Source organism: Rhinolophus ferrumequinum, chromosome 5 (genome assembly GCF_004115265.2).
Source record: "Rhinolophus ferrumequinum isolate MPI-CBG mRhiFer1 chromosome 5, mRhiFer1_v1.p, whole genome shotgun sequence".
In the NCBI taxonomy this organism is placed as follows: domain Eukaryota; kingdom Metazoa; phylum Chordata; class Mammalia; order Chiroptera; family Rhinolophidae; genus Rhinolophus; species Rhinolophus ferrumequinum.
In genome coordinates this window covers 57600862-57621513 of record NC_046288.1, presented here as the reverse complement: position 1 = coordinate 57621513, position 20652 = coordinate 57600862, and the positions used below count along the sequence as shown (strand labels likewise).

Below are 20652 nucleotides of genomic sequence, written 5' to 3'. Positions count from 1 at the left end.
TAACTTTACACTCTGCACTTCTACAGCAATTAAAAAATAAATCATCTACCCAAATCCAACACAGAAGCCCTGGCTTTTCAGGGGCTTTCGAAGGAAATGAAATCCCTTGACCTGCCTGTGGGCACCAACCACACCGATGCTGGAGGCCGGAGTGGTGGGTGGGACATGGCAGAAGATGCTTCGGTGCCCTCCTTGAGGTCAGGTTCTCTTAACAAGCGAGAGTAGCAGCTGTTTTTGTTTTCCTGGGGCTGAGTCCGTGTGGATGACTTAGACACCGTCTCCCTCCAGGAGAACTTGCTCATCAATCTCGCTCATCCTTTCCCCAATCCAGCCATACCTTTCTTTTCTTTTTCTTGTTTTTATCATTTTTAAAACCTAGAATCGGGAAATTAAAATCAATACGCAGGTAGACATGAATGAGAAAGAGTCACCTAGCCTTGAATAGAAGGAAGTGAAAAGTGAAGCTCCACCCCTAGTGCTGGGGGGAGAGCAGGAGTCACGAGGCCCGCGGCTGATTCAGTGCGCATGGGCGAGTGTGCACGTGGATGTACGCCAGGTGTGGTGCGGCCTCAGGTCTGCACCTGCCGCCTCTGTGCCATCGCCACTTGATAGTGGGCCCCCCAAAGCTCAACCAGTTCTCCTGGAAGGGTCTGTTGGCAGACCCGGCCACTGAGAAAGTACGGAAAATACTTCAAGACTGCCTACTGGGGGCCTGGGGCAAGCTGTGTGGAAACATGCAAAGCAATGTGCAAATTATAAGCTGCTTAAAATCCCAAACGGTTGCCTTGCCTACATGAGCTATTTATTTATTATGATATCTATCAGTTATGTACAAGAGAAATGGAAAGGATATCAGCCACTGTATTCAAATTAGGTACTGCAGCCTCAAATGCTAGATGGCAAAATAAACTTAAACAATGCCCCTTACTTTCCATCAAAAGGAAGCTAAAGACTGTGACCATAAAGTGTGCATGTGTGGTTGTACAATGTTGTCAGTGTTCTGTCTGTAGACAATTAGTGCTTATGTAAGTGTGAGGAGAGGGTGAAGAGACTGAGACAGACTGACTGACTTGTAATATCTTGCTTTATAGACAGGATCATATGATGGTTTCATACTCTACATATGACAAAGTGGGAGAGTGTGCATGTGAAACAAGGATATATCTGTGGAAAAGACATCTGGAAATTATCACATTTTGCATACATAAGTGATACTTAGGCTCAAATATTAGAAGACGCTGCAAACTATGAAAAGGGGCTAAGTTGGGTGTTGAGGTGCAGCAGCAGCAGTTCTTTTTAATTTATATTGGAAAAGAGAAAGAGTAGGTGACAGATCATCTTACTTTGGATAAAAAAGCACAGACTAGAGAAACCAGAGTTTGAGTTTCATTCTAGCCACCAGACTCCAACTAGATTTCTGCAGCATTTGGTCTTCTGCCATTTAAAAATAATTCAGTTTGAATATTTTCTTTAAATATTAAAAAATTAATATTTTCATTCTTCAGTGTTTGAAACATGAAATATGTGTTACTGCTTCTATTTTGCTTACTTTGATTTGATGTCCCCCCCCTCCCCTCTTTGTTTTAGTGGCATGCCCTCTCCCGTGAAGAGCAGGCTAAATATTATGAATTAGCGCGGAAGGAAAGACAGCTACATATGCAGCTTTATCCAGGCTGGTCTGCAAGAGACAATTATGTAAGGCCCTTCTGCATGCCAACGGCTCTCCACTTTCACCCATTCTTTCTTTCTATTACTTTCGTGAAGAAAATGTGTTTTAGAGTGTATGTAATGCTGGTACTACTTCCTATTTTGGGAAGTTAATGAACTTTATAATAAAGATTTCATGGATATAGCAGCACAAAGCTTATATTGAAAGCTTTGAGCTGTCATATATATATATATATATATATATATATATATACTAAAAGTACTAATGTTTTCAGTAAAACACTTTTAATAAAAAAAAAACACCTTATCAAAATGTTGGTGAAAAAGATTTTTTTTTTTAAGCCCATATTCTCATCATGTACAGGCAACATTAGTAATAACTAGTTACATTTGCTTCCAGTTTTTTTTATGGAAAAATGGAAAAACATATGTTTTTATTTTTTACTTGGATATAAGTGTGTCCGTGTGCACATACACTTTTGTGTCATGTTTGTTGCTCTTGTATATAATCATTTTTCTGTTAAGACATAGTGTTTCCATATGTCAATCTTAATGGCTATATAATATTTCATTGAGTGAATGTCACAGGTTACTTAACCATTTTTCCCTGCTTTTAGAGATTTAAGTTGCTTTCTATTTATAATTGGAAATAATCCTGCAATGAACATATCTATGCATAACATTTTTTTTCTGTCTTTAGGACTATTATTTCTGTAGGATTCACAATAATGGAATTGTTGAGTTAAAGGATAGAAATATTTTAAAGGCTCTTGATAGATATTGTCAAATTGCTTTCTAAAAGGATTATATTACTTTGCAATTCTTATAAATGATGTAGTCAAGTGACTGTTTTACCACAGATTAATCAGAACTGGGAAAATATTTGTTTTTGTTTCATATTAATGTACCCTGATGTCTATATATTTTATTCAGACACAGTAGGTATTATCATATTTTTTAAGTTGTATTAATTTTATTGGCAAAAATATCTCATTTATATTGCTAATTATGTTATTACTTTAGAGTTTCAACATCTTGCGCATGTAGTCTTGATACAGCAAAGAACATTTCTAAGAAAGTATATTATAAATGATATAGAGGGGAACAAGTTTATTATTTAAGCTCTTAACTTAAAATTTTGAAGATCATTTTCATTTTCCATGTGAGACTAGCATTCGAAATGCCAGCTAGGACAGTGTTAAGTGAAACTGTCCCTTTTTAAAAAGTCGAGGGTGACGCTATTAATAAGTAATTTAATGTGTGGCCATTGCTGTAGACGGTCCTATGGGGCTGCATGTCTGAGGTCTTACAGCTCAGATAGTGAGACACCAAGACTTTTCGAACACATTTGTTTCCGGTAATGTGTGCTCCAAAGAAAAATTCACTGTTGGAGCTTAAACTCGGGTACAACCATGACATAGGAAGTAAGAGTCCTACTGTTTGTTACTTACAAGCAACAGCTTGTCAGCTCTCCTGAGTTGTTGTTTTAATAACTACCATATGCCAGTTGTCAAGAACTGTGTAAAGGCTTTCTGTGTTATTTTCCAATCCTTGTGACAATCCCGTGGCATAAATAGTATTACTGAATTTTACAGATGAGAGAAATTGGGGGGTCAGGGAGGTTAAGTAATTTGTCCACAGCCCTGCAGTGGCTAGGCTGCAAGTTGCACCCAGGTCTCCCTGACTTCACCATCTATGCAGTTTTCCTCCTAAGCTGACCAGCTCAGTCTTCCAGTGCCTTCTTAAGGAGACTGCTTTAGTTAGAGAGTTTTCTCCCCTGAACTGGGCGTCTGTTCTCTTCGCAGTAATTAGCATCTTCCTGGGGAGAGTCTTTGTGATGCCCTTTAAGTGGGAAGATCAGTTTCCCAATTAAAGACTTTTAGAAGTGTCCTCTTTTAACCCTGTCCTGGATCTCCTTTGGATATGGTTTGTGGAAATGGGGAGAGCTGACTTTCCCTCTCTGGCCCACAGAAGAGCCTTGCTGTGCTGTGAATTTGTATAGATTATATAGCATTGCTTGTTAACTGTCTTTGAGTGAAATTTCTGGTTCTGATCTTTAAGTAAAGGAGTGAGTTTTCACTTTTAAAAAGAGATAAACACATATTCTCTCCCCCTTACTATTTCTCCTTTTCTTCATGTGGAGAGATGGGAAGAAAGTAGTTTTAAAGAAAGCCAGTGCAATGTGAATTTACCTTGAAAGATTTTCCTCTGCACAATTTTTAAAGGAAGTTGTTTTGTATAACTTGATTTTAGGATCCCCTTGAATGAAGGGGAAGCCCAGCTTTGTTCCATACAGTTTTTATAATAATCAACGTAAGCCTATTAAGGCAAACAAAAGTCAAATCAGTTAATAGCACTTTAGCTAAAAATAGTATTCTTAAAATACAAGAAGTCTGCTTTGTGTCTTAGCATTTAGTGTCAGAATGCTAATCTAATCCTGAGATCATGTGAAATATATCTCAATGATTTACTATTAAAATGCCCTCTTCTATGATATCATAGGTTTTATAACTTCAATTTGTTTTCATAATTTTATTTTTTTATAACATTTATAACTGAAGTTTTCATAAATCAACAGTGTACATATTTTCTTAAGTGAGATCAGCCAAATATTTATATTATTAGAGCTTTTAAATTTAATGCTTAATAACCCCAGTATTATACTTGGGGTGCCAAAAAAATGTACACAAGTGGACATTTTGGTCAATGTTGCTCAAGCAGTAGTTCGCCATAATCAGAAGTATCTGGACACTGATGGTAACCACTTTGAGCACCTCTTGTAATCGCAGAAGTCAAACATGACTTGTATTTAAATTTTGTTAACGGTATATATTGAGTATTACAATTTTAATATAGTTTTCCTTTCTTAAAATGTGTATGCTTTTTTTGGCACCCTCTGTTTATGTAATTTTAATGAAAAATATTTTTATGTTTATCACATGAATTTTGTGTATGGTTTTTTTGTTGTTGCTTTTTTTTTTGTATAAGTTAACATTCTTTTTGTTTTCCATAAATGTAGGTTCTCTTGAAACGCTGATTTGTCCCTGGAATGTAGGTATCAGGTTGGTGCAAAAGTAATTGCAGTTTAAAAGGTTTTAAAAAAAAAAAAATTGCAAAAACTGCAATTACTTTTGCACCAACCTAATAGTAGAGGTTACCTCACACAGGCCACAGCAGTCTGACACCTCAGGCCACATCACGTGTTCTAGGCATGTGCTAGGTGGCAGAGACTCAGGCGGTGCTCCTAGGAGCTGATGGTCCTGGGGTGAGGAGCTCCGGGACAATGGCCCATCTCAGCACCTGGGAAGAGTTAGGTTATGGCACTGAGCTCTGCCCGTGGGTGGGGTGGGAAGGGGTGAGGTGGGACGGGAAGGTTCCTGGAAGAGATGACAGGAGATGAGTGTTCAAGGGCAAATGGGAGCTCGGAGGAGAGAGTGAAGACGGTTCCAGACATACACCAACCCCACAGCCCCTTGTGAAAACCACAGTAATGATTCCTTTTGAAAGAGAGCGAGCGGATGCCTGTGAGAAACATTCTCCCCCTCTTTCTGCTCCCCTCCTCCCAGAGCACCTTCAAGTGTCTTAAAGAAGACTTTGTTATTTTTCACATGCCATGTCCCAGGGCTGCCTCAGTGTTCGTAAGAATAATTTCAGTTTTCCAGAGCTTTATGCCTTAATGGTCAGGTCATACCACATGAAGAAAAACTACTTTGAGGTGCATACAAATGTTATTTTTATATATTCACGCAATATATTCAATATAATCGTGTAGTTTTATTTTTCATTATTGGTTAACGTGATTGTTACAGCAGACATAAGATAGAGATATTGGGTGTGATATGTGTTTTGTCACAGTTACTTGAAAATACCATCCTAATCCAGGATTAGGTCCTAATCCTAATCCTAATCTATTCGTATAAATCAAATCCGTACTGTGTCTGTGCCCTATTACAGTTTTTTTTTTTTTGAGGGGTAAGTAATTATGAAGAAGGACAGGAAATTAGACCACTATAAATGGAACTTAAATTTTTAAATGTGTGATTAAGATGATTGTGAAATATATTTAAAATTGCATGCATACCCATGTTTTTGTATCTGTTTTAGGCAGCAAGCTCCATAGTTGCCAGAAATAAGTATTTGATATTATAATACCTTTAGTTTTCTCAAGTTCTTCTTGAACTATCAATTCTACCTTCTACCACTATCCTTGGTCCTGTTATGCATACACTATCGGGGGCTGAGGGTGCTTACATAGTTAACATCCTGAACTTTGAATTATATAGTGGAATTCACAGTAAGGAAGATGTCTGCCTTCCTAGCAGAAGTGGGCTCCAAGTGTGGTGGTTAGAAATAAAAGGTCTGCCTCTTTCAATGGGCTTCCCTTGAAGGGGGCTCTGTGGCCACAGCCCTAGGACACCAGACAACTCCCAGTGTCGGTGTTGATGATATTATGAAGCTATGGAGACAAAGGTCACAAAGAAATAAGATTTTTTTGTCTTTCTCTTGCTTTCTGACTGTTTCTAGGTACAGAAGGGAAGGAGGGGAAGGGGTTGGGAAAGAGAATGTATGAGGCATCTCTTTGTTGACTGTCTGCTTGTATTTTTGTTTCACATTCACCCGCGTGTTCACAGTATAGTCTGTAACATGACAATGCCCATCTTCTTCCAGGGTAAGAAAAAGAAGAGGAAGAGAGAGAAACTACAGGAATCTGCGTCAGGTAGGCACCGTGTGACTGTCCAGTCAGTTCTCATGCTTCTGACAAGCGCCTTTGAAGAAGTTTGCATCTTCTACACACTGCTTTATTCTGCAGCTACATCTTGTGATACTTTAACTCTGCTTTTCCTCCTAAAATTCTTTAAAACTGTATAAGAGACTTTTCTTTTAAATGTGACTATGTTGAGGTACATCTACAAACTTTTTTCCCAAACCCTGTCACCTGGAATCCTGGTTGTTAACTGTGGTTGTTTGTTTTGTTTTGGTTTTGCTTCTGTTGTCTGTGTTCTCTTTGCTTTAACACTTCTATGTGCAAAACTACTTTACAGTAAGATGTTTTAATAATGATTCTATAATATGCTACCTTATATCCGCTTGAGAATTTTTTCTGTGGTTTAGGTTATTTAAAAAATATAAAACGTGATGGTAGGGTTTACCTTTCCTGTACTTTAATTCAAGGCATCAATCAGTGAGGTTGTATTTATTTCCCCTTTTCTCTTTCATTAAAAGTAAGGCCACTAGTACTGCACAAATAAAAATGGCTGGTATAAGAACCATAAAACGTAAAGCAAACAAGTCCACATGATGTTGTAGCTACTACGTATTTGGAATGTTCAAAAACCTCTTCAGTAAAAATTTGTTAAAGACACAATTTTCTGCAGGTACAGGTCCAAGAATGACAGCTGCCTACATCTGAAACATGGTAAGAACGACTCTCTGGTCCTACTGCTGACATTAATTATAGACAGAGGCACTTGCTTGTGAATCTTCTTGCTCATACGGATGCCAATCAGCCTTGCTCCTTTAAAGAGGAAACTCCCCCAAAATCAAACGAGCGCTTTAAAAACTCTGATGGTTTTTATACCGGCTATGTATTTGCAATATCATATGCGTTTCTTCCCTTCCCTTTTAATTTTTCTCTATTCCTTTTCCCCTAAGTCTTTCTTCTCAACCATTCCTTACTGTGATGAGTCGCAAGTCTGCCTGCCTGAAAAACAAAATAACAACAACACAAACCAGCAAACAAAATGCCATGTTCCTCAGCCAAGGCAGAGCCGGGTGTGAGGAACCCAGGCTCGCTCTATCTCAGGACTCGGCAGTTTTTGCTCTTTAGAGTCTTCTTCTCAACTGAGATGATATATAGATACCTAAAAGTAATTTATTTGTTTCTAGTGAGAAAAACATATGTGCTTTATTTTTTTCTATTATTTAAAAGTATGGCATGGGGACTACTTATTTGATTAACTGTATTCTGCTATCAAGTTTTTTCTTTGTTGGTAACCATTGCTAGATCTCCCTCTAGTATTTGTAAGTAGTATTTATCTCATTTCTTTTTGCTCTGATTCTTTTATTTTTGACCACATAACCACTAGCCCTGGGACCCTGGCTTTGTACATTGATTTGGTCTTTGCTAAGCTCTGAATCCATGGTGTGTCCGTATCTTCTCCTGATGGCAATTCTTTTCAGAAGAGCCGCCTTGGATTCTACTCTCTCTCTAGCAAACCTGCATCCAGGTCCTGTCTGTTTTTCCTTTTTGGTCTGTCTGGCTTTCCTCTCACACTCGTCACTGCCACCACCCAACTCAGGTGTGCAGACTTTCCATCTGGATTGTTGGAACAGCCTTTGGATCATTTTCCTACCTCCAGACTTTTTTTCCAGGTCATTCTCCATGTTGCTCCCAGAGGGATTTGCTAAAACACAAATTGATTATATCACTTCCCAACTCAAAACAGTTAGAGCTTTTCATCGTCCAGAGGATGAAGTGCAAACCACTGAGTGCAGCTGTACGTCTGCCCCTATCCCCAGAGTTCTGCCTACAGACATCCTTGCTCTCCACCTTTCCTTACCTCCTACCTGTCCCCATGAGTCCTGTGCTCAGCGCAAGCCAAATTATCAGCAGTCCCCCAGACAGATGGAGGCCGCTGCACACGGTGTCCTGTGTGGGAAAGCCCGTTTCCTTTGCCAGACGAGGTGCTTGCTCTGCAGGAGAAGAGCATTCCCTGCAGGTCATTTGGTCCTTGGTTACAACCAGGTGACCCTTCCTTAATCTTTTACAACTGAATTCTGGGCTGAAATTTCAACAGACTTTCTCAAAGAGGCCAGCCGAGATTTTGGTACCAAAGAGATCAGAATTTTAAGTCCACTGTGTGTCTGGGCGAGCTCCTTGAGCTTTTTCTTCTTCATTTTCCTCATCTATGGAACGGGAATAATGACATCTACCTCCCACAGCTGTGCCTGTGTCACATGTACCTGCCTTCCTCTGTCCACCCTCAGGTGCCCTCTCCTCCCTGCAGCTTCCCTGATCTTTAGTCAGACTCCTCTGGTTCAAAATGCCATCACTGTAGTTTTATGATATCAGAACTCTCCTAAACTAGTACTGAGTGGCAGGCTTTTCTCCGAGTGAAACGGGATCATCCCTTCATTTAGGTGCCAAACGAGGAATCCCAAGAAGGATATCACAGACACCCAGATTTAATTCCACCTACCGGCTATTATTGAGGGTCTCTTCTGAGCGGGCCTCCCCATGTAGTTAGAGGAGACAGAAAGAACTTAATCACAGGCCCTGCCCCCAGAAGCTCACGGCATTGTGATAGAAGAAATTCTAGCAACAATCATGTGCACAAATTTTTGTGGGCTCTTTGCATTCTTTTTTTTTTTTTTTTTTTTTGAAAGAATGTCCTTTTAATTACTGAACACAGGCATGGACAGCAGTCCTTTCCATGCTCTTCCTCTAAATGGAAAATCCTCCAAAGTTCAGTGTGCTGAGGACAGACAGGCATTGATTTACTCCATCATCTGATGGCTCCAAAATCTTTAGCACTGTTTCTGTTAAAAAATCATACAGAAATGTGCTTCTGTATTTTTGAGTTTGGTATTTGATTTTTGTGTCCTCCTGGATTAACATTACGTGGTGTTTTAGATTAAGGATTAAGCTGAGTATATTTTTCTCCTAGGATGTATCTCAAACATTTTTTTAAAAATAAGTCACAGCTATCATGGTGCTTTCTTGTCTTTTATTTTACTTTTTTTTCATATAAAGGTTAAGGTGTCCTCTCTAACCTGTACCAAAAAAAGCAAAACAAAGTGCCCCGCCTCCCCCATCCTCAAGAAAAAAATCCCACCAGCCGCCCGGTGAGGCTGCAGATGGAGGAGGGTCACTTACATGGAGTCTCTCTTGATCCTCTCTCCTCTCGTTGCTAGATCCATCCTGCAGCCTTTGAAGTCACTGTCCTCACCTGGTCCTGTTTGGGAGAGCAGCACTGGCCATCATTTGATAAGAATTACTGAGCAGAGAGGAGCTCAGACTTGCGTTTGTAAAGATTTCAATAAATTGGGAACGATAACATTCCTACTCTTCCCCTCACCTCTTTCTTTGTTTTAGGAATTCAGAAGCTTCGGTGTGTATAGTAGCTGACTTGTTTCATTGTTATTCAGCATTAATTGGGCACCTAGTGAATGCCAGGTTGCTTCGTAAGACCTGGAAATATGGTGTTGAATGAGGCAAAGGAGTTCCCCACTCTCGTAGTGCTTACATTGCTATGAGGGTGGTTGATGAAAAATAAATAGGACAATGTAAGTGCTGTCATAAAAATACAACGGGAATGGACTTGGCAGTCTGCTTTAGGTTGGATGGTCAGGAAGGGCCCTTCTGAGGAGGTGGCGCGTGGTAATACCCAGTTGTTATCCCTGAAGAATGAGGAGGGTATTCTGTGTGTGGTTCTGGAACAGAGCGGTGGAAAAGAAATGAAAGACAAGGGAAACAGCTCATCGTGTTGTACAAGGAGCTTAGACTAGGGCTAAGGCCCCTGGCCTCTCACATTAGCCCCCCGTAAGCTGCATGGCCTGGGGCAGGTCACTGAATGCTGGTGGACCTCGGGTTCCTTGGGCACGAAGGAAACGGCTGTCCCCATGGCCTCGAACTTCCCCCGCCGCTCAGCTCTAACTTCCTAGTCTGCTTTGCTCTCCGTGGTCTACACTGCCTCCCAGTGTTAGTAAAGAGACAAGGGTCTCTTATATTTACAGATTTGTAGTCCTCAGTCTATTCTGAGTGGTTTTTATATAACTGTTAAAGCACCTGTATGATCTGGAAAATTACTTGTACGTGCTGTGGTTGGTTTTCAGTTCCTGCATAGATCGCCTCGCCTGCCCTTCTCCTCCCCAGAACAAGGGCCTCTAATGGGGCCTGATTCTCTGTGACATGATCGAATGGCTCCTTGTCTGCCAGACTAGGTCACGCTTAGACACAAAACAAAGACAGATAAAAAATTTGATTAGACTCAATCCTGCAGATAGTGTGATGTGAAGTCTCACATGACCAGTTTACTGTTTTGAAGGGAAGTAGTTGCTATTAGCTAAATCCCTCACACTCCTGTCTTCAGTAAGGTAAAGCTGATGGAGCACAGGGCAGGGAGATGTCGTGATTCCAACAGGAAGAGATTTTTTTGAGAGGGTTTATTTCTTTTATGTACACAGTGAAACTTAACACTATTTTGGTGTCCTTTAAGAAAATTCCTACATCCATGTACCTACCTAAAGTGCTAGAGAACTCGTATTACTAGTGGGGAACAATGAACTACAAGAAAAATATCCCTGCTAATAGAAAAACTCCTCAGTGAACCAAAAACCCCCTCTAAAATCTTGTGCTCTATTCCTTAAAAGGTATATGTTTCATCTAATGCTTTCATTTTTGGAGGGTGTAGGGGTGGAAAATGCCATGGCAATTACCTAATGCAACTCGAAATAGAAATTGGCTGATTAAGCAGTTCCTCATAGACCCAGTTTTGTCCCCTGCTCCCCGTATGTTTCTACTTTTGTGTATTATATAAGAGTATGCACTCCGGTGAAATCATGGTGAAACCAAGAAATTAGCATCAACCCAGTCACAACACCTTTCAACAGTTTCTAGGATAATTAGAAAAGGGCTCCATAAAAGACATTTCTCAAGGTTGGTGGTGGTGGTGATTCCCAAGCTGTGGGTCTTTCAAGAAAGCCAAGTTCATCCTTAGCTTTTTGGACTAACTTGTCACTTGTGGGAATGCTGGGAGCCCAGGGCCACAGGGAATGAGACTGTGCACATTCTCCTGGGCCCAGCTGGAAGGCCAGTATCACGAATGCCAATCATTTGTTTATTCACTCTGCAAACATCCAGTGAGGCCTACTGCAAATCAAGAAGTGCATTAGGCAATGGGGGTACTTGCCAAATGGACCTTTCCTGGAGAACTCAGAGTTTATGAAGATATAGACATACAAATGGGTAATTATAAAATGTTTTATGCTACGAAGGAGGTGCATATAGTACATTATGTAAAAATAAAAACAGAAAGTATGAAAATCAGAGTGCAGTCAAGGAAGGCTTCCTGGAGTAGGTGACATTTAAGCTGTCCTGTCATGAGGGAATTCTTGGGATGGATAGAATAGAGATTGAGTTGCTCTGAGTTTCCAGTGTTTTGGTACATGTCTGATTCGGAATATGTAACATCTCAAGAGTTTGTCAGAAGTCAGAGAGTGTCATCATATAACTGAACTTCCTTTTCTTCCTTACTTAAAATTCACCAGGAACTAAAGAAGCAAAGAATTAAAATTTTTGAAAAACTGGAGAGGATTATCATTCTGAGTTTACTAATTTAAAAATATAACTTGACAAATCGGTTAATATTTACTTTAGCAAACAAATACAAAAAGCCCACCATCTTAAAATTATGTAGATTGAAAGATATTCTTGTGATATTTCAATAATTTCCTTGGATTACATAATATCAAAGAACTACTTAAAAGTAGAAACAAGCAATCTTTTTAAATACACAAAAATAATCCTCCTGTTAAACACATAGGCACTCGATACAGACATACTCTCACACACTGTTTTTGGCTCTGGCGTAATCTTTATCTTGTATACTTGTTAAACTGAGAAATTCAAATCTTTTTACTAAATAAAAACCTTAACTTTTATTTTCCTTGGCCAAGAGGTGTGTGGGAGAGGTAATTTCTAATACAGTATAGAATGCAATAGTTAATTGTGCAGTGCTTGGATTTGTATCTTTTTAAAAAAAATGTTTCTAGCTTTCTGTTTGATGGTGGTGTTTGAGAGCCTAATGAGGCGGTTAAGGTTTGGGAACCTGGGGCCCCTGGGTCCTGTGAAGCCTCCCGACAGAGCTGACAGGCAGCAGAGTGGGGCTGGAGACATCTCAGGAGGTAATGGACGGTGACCCGGGAGCTCTCTCGGGAGCCTTCCCCAAAGCCCGAGACTTACCCTGCCCTCGCAGAGCCGGGGAGCAGTCTGAACAGTTTCAGTGGTCTCACTGAGAAAAACGTATATGTAACATAGTTTTTGAAGCTTTCCTTGGTGAGTTTGACACTTGCCTAATCTTTGCTCTCAGTGGTGTTGCACAAGTGCAGTTGTGGTCACCCACATTAAGTATCAATAAGCTGGGTAATTGCCTCTTGGGTTGGCAAGGCTGCTTAGAAAGTGAAGCCATGCTCTTACAAAATAATAAAATTGGAAGCGGCTAGAAAGGCTTGTCAAAAGTCTCAAAGTAAAAATTAAGGTTTTGACAATTAGAAAGTGAAAAAATGACATCCTGTTTTCCATTCTTCATCTTTTTGTCACAAACTTCGGCACTAAGGCAAGCACTTAGGAAGCCCCGAGCCCAGGCTTGTTCAGTGGCCCTGGTCACTGAACAAGCAGGAGATGCCCAGGGGTTAGGGCTCTTGGGAAGGGAGCCTGAAGTCTGAAGGTGGGTGGCTGTCAGGTAAGGGAGACAGACCGAGGGATGGTACAGCAGCACTGGCAGTGGCAGCTGTGTGGCCTCCGTGGGGCCCAAGTAGGCATTTTCTGGGAAACATCTGCACCCTGCTCAGCGTTGCCCCAAAGCACCGCCTGCAGTGGTCCTTTGAATGGAAGCCCAGCCCAGGGGCATTTCTGCCTGCCACAAGGAGCAGAAAACAACCCATGCTCCCTGAAGGAGAATAGAGAAATCTATTTTAAGGCTACAGGAGCATCTTGTGGAAGCCAAAGACAGTTGAGCCAAAGAGAGGACTAGAATATGGCATTGGAAAAGCTATTCAAATGGTTTTTCTGCCTCTAATAATATGTCCCTCCCTGAAAATTGCTTCCTTCTTTCTGCAGACTGACTTCAGTTCTTTGATCCATGTGCCCAGAACTCCCAAGCCTACGTATTGTTACAGTTATCTGTCTCCCAAAAAAGATGGTGATTCTTTCAAATTCCAGAGAAGGGACTCTGTTTCGCCCAGCGTGGTCAGACTTCTCTAGCGATCCGTGAGCTGTGGCCAGAGGAGAGGGTCACACTATACCCACGGCTGTCAGGCTGGCTGCTCTCACCTGGGCGGTGCAGAATGGGGATGAGAGGGCGCGGGGCAGCAGCCCGGCAGGTGTGCACTGCAGCTGGTGGCTGGGCTGTTAGGGTAGCACACAAGGCGGTTGTATCTAGACAGCTGTGTTAGTGAAGAAATTGGGAGGGGAACACACAGATGGTGAAAGCTTTTAAAATCTGCTGTGCTGCAGTCAATTGCCATCAATTCTTTTTCCCTCTTTTATGGTCTGAGGAGCTAGAATTGTGTTTAGGTTGCCAGGGAACTGGACCCTTGGCTAGCAAGCAAGGTTGATCACATGCCATTAAAGAATAGAAGTATGAGGCTTGTTAAATAAAACCCTCTTGAGATGTGTAATACTTAGTAGTATTGTTCATGAAAGCCCATGAAATTGAATTAAGATCAATGCACTTAAGAATCGTTGATAGAGCTAAAATGTATTTTGGACAAATTTTGTTTAACGAAATGTTTTTCTCACTGAGCCAAGTAGAACTGTAGAGGAAATGAGCCCTTCTGGATAATGGGGTTTCCCAGAGAACTCTAGGTTTACCTCTCTGAATTATCAAAACATGTCATTTTTAACTCTTAGGTGCAATTCTGTCTTCCTCAACAAAATATGTGGGAATTAGGTATTTCTTAGTACTTTACGCCATTATCCTATGATGCATCTAAGTGGCATGTAGTATAAGTGAACAAGGGACCGGAACTTTTTGCCACTACTCTTAATGACCCCAAATCATGTCAGCTTTTTAAAAATCTGCTCTTTATAATGTTTTTATGTCTTTTCTGTCTGTGACTGTACCCCTCCCATACAGGAATATGTTCCTTCTGATATTGCGTGGATTTGGGAATGAGAAAACAAAGCTTATTTAGATAACATATAAATGCAAAGTAAATGGGGCCTGAGATTGGCATGTGGTGGGGGGAGGGAGCCCTGGTAAGGAAGGGTGAGATGTGCCCTGTGTGTGTGTGTGTGTGTGTGTGTGAACTTCTTGCGAGTACTGGGATAGCCTGAGGCCTTTGCACTTCCCTTTCCTCGGCTGTGTTCTTTGGAACTGAACCTGCCTGAATAACTGATACCCAGATGAGTGAGGCGATTCTGCTCAAACTGTCCCTGCGCGTCAGTAGAGCCGCTTGATTCTTTTTGACAGAAGGATGAGAAAGGTGTGCTGGAGCGAACATGTGTTTAGGGCTCAAAGGCTTCTCCTGCCACCTAGGCTGGGTGACCTCAGGCAAGTCGTTCAACCTCCCACAGCCCTGACTTCCTTACCTGTAAATGGGCTGAAACACGTGGAGCTGCTGTGACGATTTTAGGACGTTGTACGTGTAAAGTACTTGTCCCAGGGCCTGGCACCTCCGTGCTCAGCGGACGTTGCTTTTCTTCCTCCTCCCCCCTCACCAGCTTCTTGCAGACAAGGCTACCTTGGGGTCAACGAGGCTTGTGACGCATGGAAGCAGGCGGCTTGGGTACTCTCTGGGGGTCACGTCAGACCGTGCGCCTCAGTCTCCTCTAAAATGACAGGGCCAGACGTGCTCTGTCAGGTTTACTTCCTGCGCTGGAAGTCTGCATGTCTCATCATCCAACCATGGCATTGCGCAAGGGGAGAGTTCGCACCCTGAAATACCAGGATTTTGTCAGTAAGACTGTTGACATGAGTGTGCGAAGTGCTGCTCTAAGGCAATCTTGGCAATTAAAATCGGCCTCTGTTCGCCTCTCCTGAAACTGATCTCTGCTATTCTCTTCATAGATTTCATGTGCTAACTTAAAAACACTTAAGTTCCTGCTCCTAGCTAATAACATTTGGAGGGCGATGATGAAGGAAGGATCTTTACTCCAACCCCCTTTTTTGGGTTCCTCACCATTTCTGAACAAGGAAGTGATGTTGCATGGCACCGGGGTGGGCGTCACGTGTTTTCCCCACAGACCAGCTCTGCAGCCCCAGCTTGGCCTAGCCTGCTGAGTGGACTGAGTTCCTGGCCACATGCTGACCCTCCTCCCCTCCACCTTGGCTGAACCGGCCAGAGGACAGGCTGGGGAAGGGGCTGGGCTGCAGAATCCCCAGGAAAAGGGCTGGTGAAGCCTCAGCTTCTGGTGGTAGAATTTTATGTTAGAGCTGATGGAGCAGGAATGAACCTCCTTTCCCTTTTTTCACTTCTTGTGAGACAAGGCCTGGAAAGCCCTAATGCTCCAGACTCAATACTATTCATCTGCCAGAAACAGATCCATCTCGAAATCCTTCGATTTCCCTTTATCACTTGGGCTCTTAATGAGTGACTCGGCCCACTTGGGTTCCTGGTTGCGTTTTGTTAGCGGGATATTTTGTCCGGATTGGAGTTTGGTCCAGGAGAGCATCACGGGTTCCAGCTGGATGGTAGAGGAGAGGGATGGTCCTGTGTCTCCTTCAAATCCACTCTAAAGCGGCCCAGCAGCAGCAGTGACTCCTAGTGGAGGAGGGTGAGTCTTAACATGGAGGAGGTGGGTCTCGCTGGCTCCCTTTGAAGCAGGAGCAGTAATTGCAGCTTTGATTGTGCTGGGGCTCGCCCGGCCTGGCCCAGCCTCCACAGTCCCCCAGTGAAGCCTTAGATGTGGGAAGTCTCCAGTCTCCGAGCCTCATGCCTGTGGTTTCTTGAAAAGACTCTTGATTTGACCAGTTTTATATCTGTGAAGCAACACTGTCAGGCCCCCATTTCTCTCATTTGAAGGTAAGACCTGGTTTGCCCTTGACAACGCTGTGTTTTTAGGAGCAGCCGGATTTAGGCTTCCTTATCTGATAGCGAGACAGTTTCTTTGCTGATTTATTTAAATACTCGTTCCACTATTAGGAGAGCATCCCGGGTGGGCACAAGTTGCCCTTTTGGTTGACAGTTAATTGTACAGAGGGTTTCTGAAGCCAGCTTTTCAGGAGGATTTGTAAGAGGACACTGAAATAGTGCAATAACCGTGGGGAAATGTGAGACTATACCTATAGAAAGAAATGGCTTTATTAGGAGATGTCGAGATTCTTTCCAGGGAAGTGTGTATTATCTCGGTGATACGTGGCCCCTCTGGACAGTTTGTTTTAACAATTATGTTAATACTGTGCTCAGCTCAAAAAGGGAGGAGAAGGCGCTTTTGGGGAAGAGAGAGGATGACTCGGTGCAGGCTGGCAGGGCTCAGGCCCTGCTGGCGAGGGGGTGCCTCAGGAGGGCCGCAGAGGTCCTCTTTACCTCGTGACCTTAGAGTCAGCCCTGGGCTGGGGGTAGGATGGATCCCAACAGAGGGACAGTTTGTCTTCCGCCAGGAGACATTCCTGGACAGTCCATCCTGAGTCACAGCACTTGTCTCCAGCTGCTGTGAGCTCCGAGCCCAGGGCCGCAAGGCCGTTCTTCATTCAGCAGGAACAGCAGCACCCTGGAGCAAACCTTTGAACACCTGTGGTTCAGAAGTCCGATGTGACTGGCAACAGCGGGTGCCCTTACCTCTGCCGGGGGCTCTGCTCCTTTCTCCTCGCCAAGGGAGGGTCCTTTGGGGCTCTGTGATCCTCCTGGGTGAAGGATCCCTGCCCTGCTTAAATTGAGAAAACCACAACGTTCTAGTATGTGTTTCCCGGTTAAACAGGGAAAGGGTCATTTTGCAGGAGAATAGGAATTGAAATTGTCATCGAAGACCTCCTCAGTTGACAACATTCTGTGGCTCGTTTCCTTCTGTTTTGCTTTTGTTTGTTTTATATTGTTCAGTAATGACCCAGATGCACAGTTCTGATGAGTCATTTTGAGGGACAGCATTGGCAGGGGTGCAGTCACCTGCACAGTAATAGCTACCACCTTCGCGGGGCTCTCTGTGGGCCATGTGCCTTCTACGCACCTGGAGGGCGTTAGCCTCTCCTTCCCGTCACAGCGCCCCTCTCACAGACCACTCTCCTTCTGTGAACAGCACTTTACAGACTGTAACTCACCATCCCAAGTTTAGTTTTCATTATTAAACTATTTCAAAGCTTCCTTCTATTTCTCCCCTAATACCTCTTTTCCACTCAAATAAAAAGCATAAAGAAATCCACTATTAGAATGAATTTCTTTTGAAGGCAGCGTCTGCTGGTAGCAAAGACAGCACAAGCATGAAGGGTTGGGATTCATGTGAGACAGTCGGGGATCCAGGTAGAGTCTAAACGAGGCAGCCTTCCTAAGGTCAAAGCACGGGAGGCAGAGACTCTCCGGGGAGACGGAACCAAACTTGGGGATGCTTTCACTTTCCTTTTGTCTTTGTCTCATCTTGTTACAGTGTTATGTTTTATTTTTAAGTGCTTTTTAAAATCTCAGCTTATTTAAGCTTTTGGGATTTGGGGATTCTCCTTTTTGAAAGGCATTATCAGTAATATCGAACAACAGTTACTTAAATACTTGTCAAGTGTACATTCCAAAGCTAACTTTAGAGAGCCTAGTTATTATGAAGGAAAAAAAATGTTGAGAATTGTAAAATCTTAAGAAAACTTGGACTGACTGTGGTGGACAGAGCACATCCTGGTTGCAGGGCCTTGCCCTGGGCGTGTGCAGTGCCGGGCTGATGGGAGCACAGCTTCATCTGGTGCAAAGTCATACAGTGGCTTCCCACAGTGAACTAAAAAACTCACACACTTTAGATGATAACCTTTCCCTGGTCTGGCCACGGCCCACCGTTACAATTCACGTTTGGCCATTCTTCTTGATGTTTTTCACACTTTTTTTTTTTTTTTTTTGTAAACCATGATCCAAAGTATTAAATGTATTTCACGTCATAACCTATACCTACATAGACACATACGTGGAACCAAAATAAACATTTTGAATCAAGTATTCTCTGACGTAGTCTGGGGATTTGGGGCTACCATGGGGCAGTCCGTTTTGCTCATCACCAAACCAATAAAGTGGATTAATGTAATGCAGACATCTTAAGGCATGTGCTATGTGCAACAGAGGTTACCATCTCTAAAAGGCCTGTGGCAAATTCACATTAACAGCATGTCGTGTGTTCCTTCCTGAGGTGGAAAACGAAGCTCATTCCCAACGTGCAAAGCCAAGGCAGCGGCCCCGGGGCCTCTTCTGGAGATGGAAGCTTGTTGAAACCCAGACTGTCTCCACGGCTTGCCCAGTCGACCCCAAAGGAGAACTGACATCAACTTCACCCTGAGGTCACTGCTAGAGACACTGATCCATAAAGACAATCACTGCCAACCCCCCTTTCATCTACTACAAGAGCCAAGTTCCAAAATAAAGCATAAAAGGTTTTTTAAAAGAAAATGAAAAAGCACACGAGAATGCTAGCAGGCCCTGGGTCAGCTAGCAGCTTGCCTCCCCTCATGTCCGCCACGCACTTCCCAGAGCATCTTGCAACCACACCTGTAACCTTTGGCAAGGACAGCAGCTTGGCTGCCTTTGCCTGCCATGAGCAACCGGCCGGCAGCCAGCACATCCATCAGCGTCCTGGTGGGGAACTTGTGGAAGAGTTCCCTCTTTGTCTCCATTCTTCTTTCTCTTCTTTTCTCCTAAAGCTTTTATTTAACAGTGCAAAAGGATGAATCTTCTGTTTGCTTTTTTTTTTTAAACTTGAATTTTTTTAATTTACACTTTTTAGTTTTAATTTTCTTGTATATTTTGCTAGCTATGAGCTTTTAAGTAAAATTCAAAGATCTGGAAAAGTTTGAAATAAAAGCGAAATGAAAAGAAGCCGCCTTTTTTTGAGTGACATTTTGTCCCTAATGGCTTCTCTGTGAATGACCTGTAACAAATAGTGGCCTCTGTCTTCTAAGGTGTTCGATGGAGCTAAATAAATGTAACAGCCAAATCCACTGTTGGTAGCAGTTGGCAGTACTATTTCATTTTATTTTTCTTGTGATCTCTCCTTTTTTTTTTTTTTTTTTTTTTAATGGTAAACCTTAACAGATACTTTCAGTAGACTGGTTTGCAGTGAATTTTCATTTCTTTCCTTCTCACTCCTTTCTTGTAAAAAGCCCAGCACTTGAATTGTTATTACTTTAAATGTTCTGTATTTGTATCTGTTTTTATTAGCCAATTAGTGGGATTTTATGCCAGTTGTTAAAATGAGCATTGATGTACCCATTTTTTTTAAAATAGCAAGGCACAGCCTTTGCCCCAAACTATCATCTAATGTTTGTCATTCCAGTTTGAGTTAACGTGCTGAGCATTTTTTAAAAGAAGCTTTGTAATAAAACATAAAAAAAAAAAGTGTCATTGTTTCAAAGAGTGACGTTCCTGATAATCTGGAGTTGGTAATGGTGAACTAAATCCAGAGGCCAGACCAGAGCGGTTTGTCCACATCTCACGGGCCCTGCTGGTGTAGCCTTCTCCTGGGACAGGCCAACACCTGTGGTAAAGGGACACCTTCCACGGTGTCTAAGACGTGTGGTTCTCAGAGTTACTGGTATGGCATGGGCCCCACCACTTCCTTCCCAGGTGTAGACAGACATCAGGGGCAAAGGGAAGAAGAGTGTCACTAGGATTCATGGGATTGACGTCCCTCCTGAGTATCTCAAACCCCCAGCTGTGAGCTTGCTTCCATCCCTGCACGTGTGCCGGTGCTTTCCACTTCGGAGGTCATGGGTTCTCAAACTGGGCCCCCCAAATCAAGGTGCCCCTGGGGTCAGTGCTGAAGGAAGGTTTTAACTTCCACTTGTCTTCCCAAAGTCAACATTTTCCTAATTTTGAGTTTGTATTCTAGAGTCTCCCTTAAGCTTTTATTATACTAGTATATAGGTTGATATCTGAATTAGCCTAGATATACATATTTTATGTGTAAAACAATATTTCATGGTCTTCCACACTGTTGTTCCATTCATTGAGTTAGCCTTGAGGCCCATGGATGCCACTGGTCTAACTTAAATCTCTTGCTGCAATTCTAGTTCTATCTCCTTTTTTCAACCTTCAGTACAGCTGGAGAACAGCTGGCTACCATACTTGTAATAACCCTCC

The 20652-nt window shown here is 42.4% G+C and overlaps 1 protein-coding gene across 8 annotated transcripts in view; it reads left to right on the top strand.

Annotated features, from left to right (window-relative positions):
* LEF1 (lymphoid enhancer binding factor 1) overlaps positions 1-19916 on the top strand; it is a 112261-nt gene extending 92345 nt beyond the window's left edge. For 3 of the 8 annotated variants that reach the window (XM_033106375.1, XM_033106373.1, XM_033106379.1), the window contains 4 exons: positions 1588-1695; positions 6337-6385; positions 7044-7084; positions 18707-19916. In XM_033106375.1, the coding sequence (XP_032962266.1) occupies positions 1588-1695; positions 6337-6385; positions 7044-7078 (192 nt within the window). In that variant the 3' untranslated portion in view covers positions 7079-7084; positions 18707-19916. The remainder of the gene's footprint in view (positions 1-1587; positions 1696-6336; positions 6386-7043; positions 7085-18706) is intronic. The other 5 variants (XM_033106372.1, XM_033106377.1, XM_033106376.1 and 2 more) reach the window with 3 other exon arrangements.
* Positions 19917-20652: the final 736 nt, after the last annotated feature.